Source organism: Aspergillus brunneoviolaceus, assembly GCF_003184695.1.
Source record: "Aspergillus brunneoviolaceus CBS 621.78 unplaced genomic scaffold BO95scaffold_6, whole genome shotgun sequence".
In the NCBI taxonomy this organism is placed as follows: Eukaryota; Fungi; Ascomycota; class Eurotiomycetes; order Eurotiales; family Aspergillaceae; genus Aspergillus; species Aspergillus brunneoviolaceus.
In genome coordinates this window covers 271,819-287,410 of record NW_020290736.1, presented here as the reverse complement: position 1 = coordinate 287,410, position 15,592 = coordinate 271,819, and the positions used below count along the sequence as shown (strand labels likewise).

Genomic DNA, 15,592 nt, shown 5'->3' with positions numbered 1-15,592 from the left:
AATCACAGACACAGTCACAGCCAGTCACAACCAACCAACAAAAACCGGCCCTTCCTTTCCCTTTCAACGTAGGATCTTTATCTTTATCTGCAGCAGGTCGCTTGCTGGTGATGTGCAGTACTATACCAGCGGAAAGCGTAGCAGTAGCAGCAGCAGCAGCAGCAGCAGCAGCAGCAGCAGCAGCAGCAGTAGCCAGTAGCCAGTAGCTAGTAAAGATTAAGAGCAATTGCCAGGTAGGTAGGTAGGTAGGTACCTAGCAACTAGCACAGGGCCTCCCTCGCCTCGTCTCCTTCCAATCAAAGGTATCCACCCGTTCACACAGACTAGAGTATCCAGAGTCGGAGCGGCGATGGTTTCAATGAAGTAGGGTACGATACATAGATAGACCAGACTGTTCAAGAGGGAAGGGGGAAGGGAATGTTGATTGGTATCGTTAGGGGCAGGTAGTACCACGCCGCACCTGGGTTGCCTGGATTTTTGTTACAAGTGGATTTCGGCAACAGGGGTCTGTCTGTCTGCTTCTGCCTGCCTGCCTGCCTGCCTGCTGGGACTGTGAGCATCATCAAATGTATACTGAACTGATATAAGAGTAGGAAGTTTCTAGTCTGCGTCTACCCATTCTACTATTAGGGACCCATGAATTTGTACAAGGAAAGAACATTTTCCTCATGTGGGAAGACAAACCTGTGACGGCGCTAGACCAATGTAAAGTAAAATGGTAGCGCAGCAGCACATGTTTTTTAGCAGCACTACATTTCCAAAACTTACACAGAAAGGAAAGACGTTGTTCAGAACAATGCATTTGTAGAAAAATATGCTAAAGGTAAGATACAAAAAGCCAGATGCTGAACTGAGACCAAAACTGAGACATAAACACATAACCGGGTGGTATATGCACCATCACCCATCATCGATGAAACAAACCAAAGCCACACCATGCACCCTCTTGACCCTAACATAAAAAAAGAACAAAGATCACAAACCTCTCCTTGGATAAGGATGGCCCGGCCTTTATACCAAATAGTTCATGATAAGAACAAAACTAAAAAATGCTGTCTAACCGCATGGAAAGGGGTACAAAACTTCGCTGCATCTTTCCTTTAGTTGCCAGCCAAGAACTTGAGAACAGCCTCCTTCTCCTCAACAGGAAGCACGCTCAGAACTTGCTGCACACCCCTGAGACCTCCCTCCTTGTTGTTGATCAACAACTGCGCAACCTCGGTAGCAATGTTCTCCGTCTTGAGAGAGTCGACCTTGGTCTGGATCGCCTTCTTGTTCTCCTCGTACCACATGGCCACGCGACGGTCGTCGTGCTCCAGCTCGTCGTCAAGGAGGCCGGTCCATCCGTGCAGAGTGCGGAGGTGCACCGCACGGGCGGACTCGGTCTGAGCAGGAGCGCTGGCGTCGGCAGCAGCGGGGATGGCAACAGTGCCGTCGCGAGCAGCGGGAGAAGGAGCAGCAGTGACCATGCGCTTGACGATCAGCTCCTCGCTCAAACGGCGACGGAGACGCCAGTAGAAGAAGCGACGAGCGTTCTTCCAGGTGAGCGCCTGGCGGATGGTGTTCTTGGCCTGCATACGTCCGGCGCGGTCGTGAAGATCGGCGAATTGGAGGGCAATCTGCAGGTAGACGGGCAGAAGTTGCTCCTCGCGAACAGCCATCTTGGCCTTAATGTCCGAAAGCTGCTCCTTGCTGAGAGAAGTGTCCTCGAGAGAACGGCGGAGCTCGCCATAAGTAGGATCCAGACGAGCCATGGTGTCCAGCTGCTTGTCACGGCGGTACTTGATGTTGACGATACCCTCGGGCTCGAGAACACCACCACGAGCTTCCTCGTCGGCGTACATCTCCATCTGGTCAGGGTTGATGGTGGGATCGACGACGACCCAGGATCCACCACGAAGCTCACCGTAAGGCGGGATGTAGATGAAGATGGGCTGCTCGTACTTGACGAGGGCGTCGACGATGTAGGAACCGTACTTGAGAACCTCGTTGTACATGTCACGCTGACCACCAGAGAAACCTCTCCAGTTTGCCAGGATCATAACGGGCAGCTGCTCACCGTTGTTGAAGTCACGGAGAGCCTGGGCGGTCTTGAAGGCCGAGTTGGGGTACCAGACACCACCAGCCTCGGTGCTGATCATCTCCATGGAGTCGGGGTTGGCAGGATCGGCAGGAGTGACGTTCTCAACAGAGCGAGTCTCAACAGCGATGACACCCATGGGGATACCACCAAGTCTAGCACGACCAACAACCACGGTGCGAGCCCATCCACCGAGAGCTTCCTCGAAGGAGCCGGCGTCGAACAGACCAGGGAGGAAGCCCTCGTCGTCCTGCTTACCAGCAATGAGCCAGCGGGGATCATAAGGCTGCTTGTTGGGAGGGTAGTAGTCCACGTCACGGTCCCAAGTATCGAACCAGGGGCGAATGGGGATAGGAGCGCCCTTCCTGTCAGGGACAAACGACATCCACTCCACAATCTTCTGCACACCCTCAAAGTCATCAGTAGCGGTCATGTGAGACACACCGTTCTTGTACATGATCTGGGTACCACCCAGCTGCAAGTTGGAGGTGTAAACCTCTCTGCCCAGCAGCTTGTTGATAGCGGGGGCACCAGTAAGGATGATGGGCTGGCCTTCGACCTGAATAGCTCTCTGTCCGAGGCGGACAAGGTAAGCTCCAATACCGACGGAACGGCAGGTAACCAGGGTGATGGTGAAGATATCCTCGTAAGCCTTGGAAGTGGCACCAGCAATAAGACCAGAACCCTTCAGACACTCAACACCCAGGCCATCCTTGGCACCGATGATGGTGGTGATCTTGTGGCGTTCTTCACCCTCGTCGGTAATGAGCTCGGTAATGACCTCTTTCTTGCCACTGGCATCCAGCTTGCTCTTGACTTCGGGGGTGAAGTAGAGGTACTTGAAGCCAGCCTCAGGCTTGCTTGCGTCATTCCAAGCAACGGAGAAGTAAGGAATGAGCTCATCAGCCATACCGATACGAGCACCAGAGTTGGCAGAAAGGTAGATGCGAGGAATGCCAAGCTTGCGGGCCAGCTCGGTACACTTGTGGAAGAACTTGTCTTCCTGGGGACCGAACGAACCGATCTGGAAGGTGATGTCGTTGGCAACAATGATGAAGCGTCTGCCACGAGGGTACTCGGGAGTGCGAGCAGTGACGATCCAACCGACCATACCGTGGGTGTTGGTACCAGGACCACGGGAGATCTCGACCAGGTTGTCGGTGTCATCCAAGACAAGCTCGCTGTAGTCAATACATTCACCGACAGGAGGGCGCTGCTCAGCCAGGGAGGGGATCTGCTCGACGGCCTTGGTCCAGCTGTTCTGGAAGGCCTGTCGGAAGAGCTCAGGGAAGTCATAGACGTACTGAGTACCCATGAGGTGGGCCTTGTAGCGCTTGGGCTGAAGCCATTCCTTGGTAGGGTAAGGAGTGGACACGGGGCGCAAATGCATGGATCCAAGCTTGTTGCTGCCACCGTCAATGCTGTGGAAGATCCATTCACCCTTCTCAGACTTCTTCTCGATGTAGAGCTCAACCTGGATGATGAAACCGAAGGTGTTGGTGATGATCACGCGCAGAGGGAAGGGAACACCGGTAGCGGGATCGGTGCAGAGGATGCGGATCTCAGCACCAGTGACACGCAGTCTCCAGAGGCGGCGACCGAAACGCTCCAAGAAGCCGTTCAAAGCCTGCTCAACATCCTTGGGCTGGAGGTTGAAGACGGGCGAGAAGTTGATGAAGATGTGGTTCAGATCGGAGTTGTTGTTGCCAATAATCTCCAGGGCATCCAAAATGTCGTTCATCAGGCGGTCAGCCTCGGAAATCAGGTATTCCGCAGTAGGGATGTCATCACGAAGGCGACCAGGACGCACAACAGCACGAACGAAGTAGCGCTTGTCAACAGCCTTGTCATTCTCGGGACCCTTGCCGTAAGCCTCGTAAATGTGGATGTTACGGTTCTCGGTGAAGACAGGCTTGATCTTGAACTTGGACAGACGTCCGAGTTCAAGTTGGAAGGCAAGGGCGGGCTCGTTGTGGCGGATACTCTCGTCCTCCTCGTAGGCGGGACCACGGAAAGTGAAGTAGCCAGGGTAGATACCGTTCTTCCCACAGATGAAAGTGACACGGCGGATACGGCGAGCAAGCAACTCCTCCTTCAGGTCCGCAAGCAACTCGTTGGCCTGAGTGACGATCTGGTTGTCGTCCAAATCCTCGACATCACGGATAGCGATGTTGAGAACGTTGTTCAACTCGCCATCAGTCTCAACGCGGGGAGCAGGACGGCGCTTGCCCTCCAGGTTGGCGAGCAAACCATTGTCACTAGGTCTCTTGGCCTTGGAACCAGCCCGGGGGAAGACCTCCAAGGCACGAGGAAGATACTCGGCAGCGTCCTCCAAGTACTGAACCGGGAAGATGACACCCTTTCTCATGGGCTCGTTGCCATCGCCAACGAGGTAAGACATATCGCTGATGGAGTTGATACGCTTGAAGGGGTTCAACTCAGCAGTAGGGGTGCTGGGAGTGGAGGGGTCGGTGGTGGAAAGAGAGCCGAACTCAGGCTGACCAAGCTTGCCGAGGGTGAAGTCCCAAGAGAGAAGAGGAGGCTCACCGGCCTGGTTGTACTGAATACCCTTCAGGGTGTAGGCACGGTAAGCACGGCGCACGTACACCTCGAGGGCGGCAAGAGTGACCCAAGCGTCCTGGTGCACGAAGAAGCGGGGCAGCACGTCGAAGACGGTGTACTTAGAGTCGACCACCTCCTTCAGAACAGAGAAGTCGGGCTCACGGTGGTCCCAGCCAGTCTCGCCGTAACGAGACTCAACGACAGAGGAGCGAAGAATGAGTTCCATCTGAGACAGACGCTCCTCCAAAGAGGGAAGGGCGCACTGAATGAGAAGCTCACGAGCCTTGAGAGTGACCTTGGCAGCGGAGCGGGACTCAAGCTCAGTGAGCTTCTTGAGGATGGGCTTGAAGTACTTGGCAACGTTACCAACGCCGGGCTGGTTGGGACGGTACATGGCCAAGATAGCGAGAACCAGATTGTTCTTGGTGCCAATGCGGCTGTGAGACAGAACAGTCTGAACAACGCTGGAGATGTCCTCCTTGTTCTCTTCACGGAGCTTCAGAATGGCATCCTCGTCACGGAAGTTGCGGCCGGCGAACAGCTTCTCGACCTCGTAGTACTGCTCCAAGAGTCCAATGAAAACGTTGAACTCGTGGGCCTTGAGGCCATCCATGTACTTGTTGATGACGTGCAGCAGAGGCGAAAGAGTAGTCCGGAGGATCTCGGCATCGGCAGGGTTAACGTTCTCCTCAATGAATTTCTGAATAGTCTTCTGCAGCTGCTTGGCAGGGAACTCGGCCTTGCGGGCGCGAGCACGGTCAACCACGTACTCCAGCTGGCCATCAAGCTTCTGGGGCATACGAGAGTGCAGGGCGGAAGATTGGGCATTCCATTCTCCATAGGGAAGATCAGGGTTGCGGAGGACGTCGACCAACTCCTTGATGGTGGAGTTCATGATGACCGAGTTGTCGTAACCCTTCAAGATGTTCTCGAGGATGCTGTGCAGCAAGAAGAAACGCTGAGGGGGCTTGTTACCGACGACCTGGGGAGGGCCGAGATCAGGCAGCTGGCCAGTGAACGGCTGAGCGTGCTTGACGCGGGACGGGTCATCGAGGGCGAGGATACCCAGGATGTCACCAGCCTCCAGAGTAGCTCCAGGCTGCTTGATCAGCTGGACCATACCATCCTCCTGGGCGATGAGAGGCATGTACATCTTCATGACCTCAACCTCAGCGAAAGCCTGGCCTGCCCGAACGTGCTCACCGTTCTCGACGGTGAACTTGACAAGCTTACCGGGAGAGGGCGTGCGGAGCTGAGTAGGGTCGTTCTCCTGCTCGAGCAAGCACGTCTTGCCGTCCACACTGAGACGGGTGGCGGCGGGCTCCTCCTTCCAGTAGACGTTGTGACTGCGTCCGTTCAGGAGAACCAACAGACCGCCGTCCGCCAGCGCACGAACACCGACGGAGCACTTGGAGCCGTTGATGAAGAGGTGGTAGCTGTCGACACCAGCGCGGGTGGCGGTGAACTTGTACCGCATACCCTCGTAGATGAAATCCACGGGGAAAACGGTCTTCAGGACGTCCTTGGAAGGCACCTGACCCTTCTCCAAGCCCTTGCGGTACTCCTCCACACCAGCCTCGCTGGCCTGGTGGGCCTTGGTCACGGCACCACACAGAACGGCCACGATGGGGTCCGGACGCTCCGCAGTCAGCTTGTTGGAGATCAGCTGGTCCAGCCATCCGGTGGTGATGGTGTTGTCCTCGAACGCGGGAGTCTCCAGCAGCTTGATCAGATATTCGACGGTCGTACGGAAATCACCACGGATGCTCAGTTCCTTCAAGGCGATAACCATGTGCTTCCGCGATGCCTGACGGTTCTCACCGTAGGCGAAAATGTGACCGAACTGACTGTCTGAGAAGCTGTGAATACCACCGGAGGTACCGACGGAGAAGTAACCCCAGACGTTGGACGAACTGCGGAAGTTCAGCTCGTGCATGGTACCGCTGGAAGGCTTGAAACCCTCGCCAGGGTCCTCGGAGGTGATACGACAGGCAGTGGTGTGACCCTTGGGCTGGGGACGACGCTGAGTCTTAAAGCTCTCCTCGCTGGAGAAGTCGAAGTCAATCTCGCCGGAAGTGTTGGGGTCGACGCCGTAGAGCAGACGGATATCACGGATGCGGTGGAGGGGGATACCCATGGCAATCTGCAGCTGAGCAGCGGGCAGGTTGACACCGGAGACCATCTCAGTGGTAGGGTGCTCGACTTGGAGACGGGGGTTCAGCTCCAAGAAGTAGAACTTGTCGTCGGCGTGGGAGTACAAGTACTCGACAGTACCAGCCGACACGTAACCGACCAGGCGACCCAGGCTGACGGCAGCGCGCTCCATGGCCTGGAAGGTGATGGGCTTGGCGATAGTGACGGGGGCCTCTTCGATAATCTTCTGGTGACGACGCTGGACGGAACAGTCACGGCCAAAGAGGGAGATGTTGTTGCCATACTGATCAGCCAACAGCTGGACTTCCAAGTGACGGGCGTTACCGGCGAGCTTCATGATGAAGATCGGGGAACCGGGGATCTCGTTGGCGGCAGCATTGTACAGGCTGACGAAATCCTCCTCGCTCTCGACCTTACGGATACCCTTACCACCACCACCTTCGGAGGCCTTGATCATGACGGGGAAGCCGATTTCCTTGGCCTTTTCCAGACCCTCTTCCGGCGAGAACGTGCAACCCTGCTTGTAGACCTCGTCATCGACGGTGACAATACCTTGGTCGTCGACTCTGACCTCGTCGACCCCGGTTCCAGACCATGGGATACAGGGGACACCTGCATGCTGTGCGACGATGGTCGAGGAGATCTTGTCACCCAGCGAGCGCATGGCCGATGCAGGGGGACCAATGAAGATGATCTTCTTGGGGGAGGCGGCAAGGGATTCGGGAAGACGAGGGTTCTCGGAGGCGTGACCCCAACCGGCCCAGACGGCGTGCACGTCCATTCGCTCAGCCACATCGACAATCAAGTCGACATTAGCATAGTTGTTGTTATTCGTACCTCCGGGAACCTGGTGTGGTTGAGAGCTGTGAGTGACACAGGCGTGGTAAGCCAGTCGAACTGTCCGGGAGCACATACCTCGACGTATTGGTCCGCCATGCGGATGTAATCTGCGTTTGCTCGCAAATCTTCGGGCGTGGCCATGACTGTGAACTGGATGGCCCGCTCGTTGCCGAACGTCTCGTAAGCCCATTTCCGGACGGAACGGATCTCCTTGACGGCAGCGATACCGTTGTTGGCAATCAGAACCTGACCGTGGTTCGGTGGTTAGTGAGGAAAATCCCAAGCCTCCCATGTCTCCGCACTTCTTCCGGGGCAACTCACCGAGCTGATGACGGAGTGACCCTCATGCTTGGCCACGAAATCCCTGACCGCACTGGGGGGAGCAGCGTCGAGGTGGTTACCACCAATGAAATGTGAGGGGAGGTTGGCGGCTTTGGAGCCAGCCTGGCCGTTGACGGCACCGTTGGTGGCGCTCATGATGCAAAAGTCGGGAGGATTAGGTATTATAGAAATCCCATGCAATGGAATGCAAACAAATCACTCAAAGAGAGAAATTAAAGGTCGCGGGAGAAGCGTATGAAGCGGAAAGAAGAGGATGCAGGCGAGATCGGGAGGGACAGGGCGCAACGAATTGAACGGCCTGGGAGGAGAGATGGCGATGGAAGGGAGGCGCGACTGGCGGAATTTGTTGTGAAGAACGCCCTCACCGTTCTTTAGAAGTGGAGAATTGGCGGGAGTGAAGAAGGGAGGAGAGAAAGATTATTTGCAGTTTCCTGAGGCTGAGACAAGGTGAGCAAACCGAGTCAGCTGTCAGCAAACAGTATGAAGAAGAAGTATTGAGAGGAGGGAGAGAATGCGCGATGCGCCAGGGAGGGGGGGGGGGAAAAAGTAGATGGAGGCAAAATAAAAAAAAATAGAGGGCGAGTAGCAGCTGGAGGGGAGGGAATGGGATTGGATGGGGAAAGAAGTGGGAGGGAGAGAGGGAGGGAGGGACTGGAGCCAAAGTGAAAGTCTGGGTCCGGAACGGAACTTACTGTAACTAAACACACCTGCGAGAGAGGATGTAGTTGGGGAGAGAGGAAAGGGAGGAGAGGGAGAGAGAGGAGAGGGGAGGATGGATAGATGGAGAAGAGGCCAGGCCGGCTTTCAATTGGGAATTACAGAGGAGAGAAAGTGGAAGAAGTAGAAGAAAGAGGAAGGAGAGAACGAGGAGAAGAATGGGGATGCGAAGAATAAATTTAATTGCCAGAAGGAGTAGACAGAGTTGAGGCAGAGTGAGTTGTTGTACTGTATGGATAAAGGTACAGAGGTACAGTAGTAACAGTACTGTAGTAGTAGACTTCCAGTTAAGTTACTCCCCGAAGTTGATCATTATCATCATGGAATTGAAGATGGTACTGTGGTATTGGTAATTACAGCGGAAGGGCGGGCAGTAACTTGCTTAGTGCAGTGTGGATCGGGATCGGGAAAACTGATGAAGGTTCACTACTCGAATAGCGGTGCGGCCTGGTTTGGCTCCATCCAATTTGTGGTTGTTGGGCCCATGACGTCCCCGCCCTCCCTCTTCCTTTTCCCACCACTTTTTTTGGTCGTCGACTTGCCTTGCCAACTGCCAATTGCCAACAAAACCCAGCATTTGTCGAGTCAACAACTTTTTTTTGTCCCTCCAACCCTCGACAGCCAATCCCCGCCCGGAATATCTCATGTAAGGCACTCCTCGGTACTACAACTTCCATCCACCACCACTTTCAATAAGTTACTATCTTCCAATGCCTTCCATTCTGTCGATCATGGAACAATGTCTGTATTGTACCTCGTAGTCTGTATTGACTTCCGGTAATCTAAGGGTAAGGCTAAGCCTGGTAAATTACCATCTATCAACTGACGGTCTGTGTGTTGCGGTGTTGCGGGACAAATTCCCCGACAAGTCCGGAGTTACAGATCGCGCCGCGCCCACTCCATCTTCGTAGACTACTCAGTCTGAACGCGACCAAGAAACCGACCGGACCATGGCCTCTTATACCATTCTGTCGCTAGAATCCAGCTGGCCTCTGATTTTCTTTTTGTTGGGTGCACGGAGGATTGTCTTTCGAAACTGTTATAGTTCGGACTGAGGAATTACTCCGACCCTCGGAGCGCCATGACGGTCAGAGTACCTGAGGAGGAGCTCGGCAGATCCAAGCTTAGTGTCTTAGTCTGGGTACTATACCGGTCCGTGTGAAATGTACGTATTTTGCATGTATCTCCATGTAATGATTCTATTATTATGGAGTAGGGCCAGCGCTCATGAATCAGTGACGGTAGACCGTGCCAACGGGCAGCGGCACCTCCCCAAAATGCATTGATGCATTGTCATTTATTCGAAAGCGGTGGTACCTGAGCACTGCAGCCGGTTAAGAAGAGAGAGCCCGACTTTGTTAAGTTCTTGATGTTTTTTTCTCCACAGAAACTCCCGAACGGGGCCATCCCTGCATCTAACCTGTTTGGGAGTCTGTTGACGCCCCACCCGTCAGCGCCAATGGGATCGGCAGCAGTTGTCATCGCGTTGGGGATCGTGGGAAGTCACGGGACTGCCTTCTCACCAAATTCATCTTGGCTTCGATGCAGTCGAATCTGAGGAAGCTGTGAGTACTCAGGACTGTATACCTTAGTACTCCGTAGTCTACCCTGACATCAAGATATCCAGTAGAAAACCTATACAACCCTAGATCCCTTGATTTGCAACTAAACCCCCACGAATCAATAATCTCAGCGCATCATCCCAGCTCCCTCCCACAATAAAATAGCATCCATACCGACCAACAACCGGCACGTCCAAAGCAGAACTTCCCCTAAGAAAAGGAGAAGCGCGAAAAAAATTCCCACGCGACGATCTCCTTCCGCCCAGGCGTTTAGCAACCCCAACCCTCGTGGATCCTGGCCGAGACCGACCGTCCCCGGCGGGGCCCGCGCGCCCAATCCCTCGGAGACATGGATGATGGAACCCGAGTGAAGACCCGTTGGCCGGTATCGAAGAACCGAAAATTGCTGGAAATCTCTCTCCCCTTGAGAGCCACCACAGAACCACCACAGAGCCACCAAACATCCCAGTTCAACTCGACTAGACCGAACATGAACCTCCAGCTCCAGACGTGGGGCTGGGCCTCGCTAGCTGGGCTGCGAATCGCGCATGGTGATTGGAGCAAGACCAAGAAGAACCGCCCTGTGAAGAACACAGGGCTACACAGCCCAAGTCTACCTTGTAGGTCCTGGTCAACGAACACTGGAGTATAATCACAATGAACTAGCTGGAACCGAAGGTAAGGTTCTCTGGTCACACGGCAATCCGATAGGCTCGATTGTCCGCCGCTTGAGGATACCCGATCGAGATGATGGTGACGATGGCATCGAAAAAAAAATAAAACAAAAACGATGGATGGTGGATTAAACGTGCGTTTGGCACAGAACGATTGTAGTTCCCATAGTTCGTGGGCAGAACAACCAACAATCCTTCAGGTTCTCGGAGTCCGAATCCGGACCTCATCGGAGATCCAGAAGGAGCCAGACCCCCGTCACTCAGCCCTTGACTTGCAACACGCACCGAATCTCCCGTAAGATTGACTGACGGAGGTCGGGGAGATGGACCATTGGCTGAAGACTCCTTCAATCCTTCAGGTTAGTACCTAGTAGTTCGTAGTCTACCTGGGTACGTACAGTAGTTACAGTACGGAGTACATACTGAGTTAGTCGAACTCTACCTGATCAATCCAGTACTCCGTGACCCGGCTGGTAATGACCAACTCAGGAGAGGCTCCTCAAAATAAGGCTAATCCAGATTCAGATCCACGATGCATGGCCGTGGCCGTGGCCGTCAATTCGTTGCCCGGACCAGCACGAGGACTCACCACCGCCGCACCGCCGCACGACCTTACTTCGAATCCCACCGTCGGTTGATATACTTGGTGGGCTCTGTAGCTGTAGCTGGCGAGAATGGGCATTGATTGGGAAAGCCGATAATGTATTTCCTGTAGCACGACATCATGAACCTATGCGGGCGATCCTTAGCATTGAACTCAATGATCACTGGTGGTGTAACAAGAAGCTGCGATCATACCTGGGTCGATATTGTTTAGGTAGAATCACCGAGCTTGAGCTATCCCCTCTGCCAATCAGCAGCAGATTCGGCAAATAAGAGACAAGACACGAGGTGTGGACCGTCGACGTAGTGGAGCAAAAACATCGAGAGCAAGGGATTGTTGGGTGGTCAGGGATGAGCCCACCCGGCGAAAATATATATGTACTGGATTGGATCCGAGGACACGCATTGACACAACACCCTTCTTCTTCTGTCCCTCCACTTGTTATTTCAGGAATTGCCTGCCAATAGTGGCCATTTCTTGATTTGTTGAAATTGTGTCTAGGAAACATGGCTTGACTGACCGATTGAGGGGGGAAGTGAATGGCTACGCATCATGTGATTAAATCACCAGAACCGCGCGACACATTCATTCTCTCTTGGAAGACCTTCATGCCGAGGAGAATGTGGTGACGCAGATCTGAACCTAGCTGACCACTCTATTCTCTCAACAAGCAGACAACAGCCGGTCTCACTACGGTGCACCACAGAACCAAATCTATCCGTCACTGGGTATTATTCTCTAACGCCAAAGGCAATTTACTCAATACACAGGGAGACAGATAGCAGACAGTCAAAGAAACAAAGAGTGCTGAGTGACAGCTTGGACGCCGTGAGACAGAGTTCAACCCTCTGCTCCGACAACAATCCTCAATCCATCCATCCGTCCGTCAATGCGCCAGTCTAATCAAGTCACATTGCCCACCAACAGCTGTACAGGCCGGGTCTTTGCGTCCCCGCAATCAAATACAGGGCATCGCCGCGGCAGTTGCATTGTAATAAGCCTGAATCATATATCTCTGAGCCGGCCCAAGCAATGTCTTCCAGAAGAAGAGGTTCTCGAGAAACACACACACACACACACAATATCTCAACTCAAAAAACGTCACTTGCCAAGGGGGTAGTCGCACGGAAAGCGAGGAAGAGCACAAGAGGGTAGTAGAGGAAAAAAAAAGTACAAACGAGGGAAAGAATGTTCTCAACTGGGAATAAGTAGAAGGGGATCAACACCTGCGTAGCGGCCGTGAACTTCGTAAAGCCCCTCTGGAATTGTCAATCGGGGTTAAGGGAAAAAAGGGTATTGCGAGAATAGAATAAAAATTTATCAAAGGCCTAGAAGGTCTCGCCAAGATCACCAATATTGGTCTTCGGCTCATATCCGGTGCTAGTGCGGAAGCTTCGTGGTGGCGCGGGGATCCCGCTAGGCGTGCGTTTCTTGACCGTCTTCACTGAGCTGGTAGGGGTGTGAACGGGTGTAGAGAATGACGGAAAGCGTGCCTCCCGAGCCTCGCTAATCTTGGCTCGCACTGACATTCGGAACGCCAAGTCCTCATCTTCGTCAATGTTGGACATGCCGCTTGTATGGCCGTTCTGTACGGACGGATTGCTGAGCGAAGACCGGGGGCGCCGACTTTCAGTGGTGGGATTGGTCGAATAGTGTCCCAGTGGCGTTTTAGTACGACTCTGCCGGCTTTCAGGACGTGCCGAGTGAGTAGAAGGCGCAACGCTGGGATGGGTGCTCTGGCTGAAGGAGCTGGAATAGCTGGTCCGGCTGCTAGGCCGACTGTCGCCCTGAGTTCGAGCGCCAAACGAAGGTCGAGTGTTGTAAGATGAGGCCGTGTCGCCTTCACGCACAGACGAGCTAAAGCTGCTGCCGCTGATTCGTTTACGCGCCGAATTCTGGCGCATAGTGATCGTCGAAGAGACTGGACTGTCACCGACAATAGATCCAGACCGCGACGAGATACGAGAGGGCGAATCGGAGGGTGCCGGGAGTTTGGACTTGGCAGAGTGAACACGCTCTTCCAATTGCTGCATCTTGCCGATCAGACCGCGGATCTGATAAAGAGATCCCGACTTGGGCAGAGTGGTGGACCGGTCGTTGTTGATGCTAGCGGACGAGGTGGGGTCATTGGTGCTAATGCCCCCCGGCTGAAAAGCGCTCGCAAATGGCAGGGTCGTTGTGTTGGAACGACCGTTGTTGGAGTTGAAGGTGGAACCCCGAGACTTCTTTGGGGTCTTCTTCGAGTCATACATCGACCGGGAGCCCAGCTGAGCGCCACCACCAGCCTTCTTGAACGGGAATCCAGGAGTGGCGCTGGCAGTCTTGCGCATGCTAGTCGGGACACTGATCGACGCCTCAGACATGGGTGGCGAAGGAGGAGTGGCGGTCACAGTCATAAGAGCATTCTTGATCGGCGGTGTCTGGAACATAGGAGTAGACACAGTTGAAGCGCTGAGAGTACGGTCGAAGATCTCGGGTGTCTGAGGTGTTGATGGAGTGCGGTAGATCAAGGACGCAGGCTTTCTGCGGCGACCACCATTCTGTTCGTGTCGAAGCTTCTCCGAGAGAATCTCTGCCTCGACTCTCTGCTCCGACAGTTCATCACGAAGACGCTGGTTCTCAATCCGTAGGCTCTCACGCTCCATTTCGCCATTCTTGACCTCTTCCTCGAGTAGGACGCTGCGCTCGATCGCCATGTTGTACTTCTGCTCCAGATCCTCCAGGGATGAAGTGGTATGGCGGGCCTGACGTTCATAATCATCGTTCGCGACTTCGATATCGCGCAATTTCAGTTGTAGGGTGCGGTTACCATCGCGCAACTTGGTAATCTCCTTCTGCAGCGTATTCTGGGCCGCGCTGGCCTCCGACTTGGCCTGCTTGTATCTGGACTGCAAGGGGTGAAAGGTTAGTGCCGATGTTCACTATCACCAAGCTGGCCCACGAGGGAGCGCCAGAAAGGCAAAAAAGAAGGGGAAGTAGTTAGAACTCTAAAGTTGCTCACCTTCCAGTCGTCAATCTCGTATCTCAAGTTTTCCAGCCGTTCCTTCAGCTGCCGCTCTCGCTTCTCCGACGCCTCGATGTCCTTTTCCAACTCGGCCTCCAGTTCGCGGCTGGAAGCCTGGAACTCCGACAGCTCAGCCTCCAGCTGTTCATATTGCGCTTTGTAGTACGCGAGCTGGTCCGACCTCGAGCTAGTGCCGTTGGGCCGGGTGGCCGAAGAATCGTCGACGGATGGCATGGTTCCCGCACCAGCAGCTGAGGCCGGCGTAGGAGACGCACGTTCCAGGAGACGACGTCAAAATGAGACCCAGATCTGCAGGGGGGGGGAAGAGGGTCACTCAACGGGGAGATTGTTGAGTGATTAGAATAAGATGGAAATAAGAGGCGAGATTCGAGAGCATGCAACGGAAGAGCGAAGGAACCACCGTGCGTGAACTGGTGGTGCTGGTGGAGGGGCCGGGCGGTGTCGCAGGCACTCGGGGGAGAGATTGCGACGGTGTGGGAGGCGACGGAGGGATGGAAGGGTCAAAAGGAGACGGCCCAGAAGCGAGCTGAGAGTGTCGAGATTTGAGACCAGCGCTGGCCTTGAATGAATTGACTTACCTTGGGGGACTGCCCTCACAGAGGGAAGAACGAGAAGGGGAGGGGGGAGGGGGAAGGGGTGGAAGAAGAAAGTGGGGCTTGAAAGAAGAAGTGGAAGGATTGTTTTCAGAGCAGATAGTTGGGTTGATGGGGGTGGTGATGCTATCCAGAGCCAAAGCCGGGACGGGCGCCAGATTGAATTGATGATTCCGTCCACGGGACAACAACAACTAACCTTCCTTCTTGAACCACCCAAGCAGTAACTTATCGGTAGTGACGGGTAACTTACGGGGCGGTGTCGCCAACTAAACCGGGTCTGGACTAGTTCCGGTGACGTCGCGGCCTGAGGTGAGTATATCCTGGTTGTTTGGGTGGTTTGGGTTGTATTGGGTTGTTTGGCTTGTTATGATTGTTGTTTTTATTTACTACATTTTAATCTATCTGTGACCCCGTAACAACTGTCATAGCTGTAGTT

The 15,592-nt window shown here is 54.2% G+C and overlaps 3 protein-coding genes across 3 annotated transcripts; all 3 read right to left on the bottom strand.

Moving 5' to 3' along the window:
• Positions 1–989: 989 nt before the first annotated feature.
• BO95DRAFT_220659 (acetyl-CoA carboxylase ACC1) lies at positions 990–8,266 on the bottom strand. Its single transcript, XM_025581196.1, has 3 exons — positions 7,958–8,266; positions 7,712–7,882; positions 990–7,643 (listed from the first exon to the last, which is right to left on the bottom strand). The coding sequence occupies exons 1-3, from the start codon at positions 8,111–8,113 to the stop codon at positions 1,101–1,103; spliced, it is 6,870 nt and encodes a 2,289-aa protein (XP_025446583.1). The 5' UTR covers positions 8,114–8,266; the 3' UTR covers positions 990–1,100.
• A 2,035-nt stretch (positions 8,267–10,301) lies between these two features.
• Positions 10,302–10,835, bottom strand: BO95DRAFT_220627 (uncharacterized protein). The gene has a single exon (XM_025581195.1). The coding sequence runs from the start codon at positions 10,719–10,721 to the stop codon at positions 10,341–10,343; it is 381 nt and encodes a 126-aa protein (XP_025446582.1). The 5' UTR covers positions 10,722–10,835; the 3' UTR covers positions 10,302–10,340.
• Positions 10,836–12,863: 2,028 nt separating this feature from the next.
• nde1 (nuclear distribution protein NudE) lies at positions 12,864–14,773 on the bottom strand (the record flags this gene model as incomplete). The annotated part of the gene is made up of 2 exons (XM_025582169.1): positions 12,864–14,423; positions 14,537–14,773. 2 exons carry the CDS (start codon positions 14,771–14,773, stop codon positions 12,864–12,866), a joined length of 1,797 nt encoding a protein of 598 aa, XP_025446581.1.
• Between the last annotated feature and the right edge of the window lie 819 nt (positions 14,774–15,592).

Excerpts from the sequence above, each read along its gene's own strand:
- BO95DRAFT_220659 (XM_025581196.1), bottom strand. The coding sequence starts at position 8,113 with ATGAGCGCCACCAACGGTGCCGTCAACGGCCAGGCTGGCTCCAAAGCC. Across the intron at positions 7,883-7,957 it reads GTCACTCCGTCATCAGCTCG|GTTCTGATTGCCAACAACGG; the intron begins GTGAGTTGCCCC and ends AACCACGGTCAG. Across the intron at positions 7,644-7,711 it reads TGGCGGACCAATACGTCGAG|GTTCCCGGAGGTACGAATAA; the intron begins GTATGTGCTCCC and ends CAACCACACCAG.
- BO95DRAFT_220627 (XM_025581195.1), bottom strand. The coding sequence starts at position 10,721 with ATGTTTGGTGGCTCTGTGGTGGTTCTGTGGTGGCTCTCAAGGGGAGAG.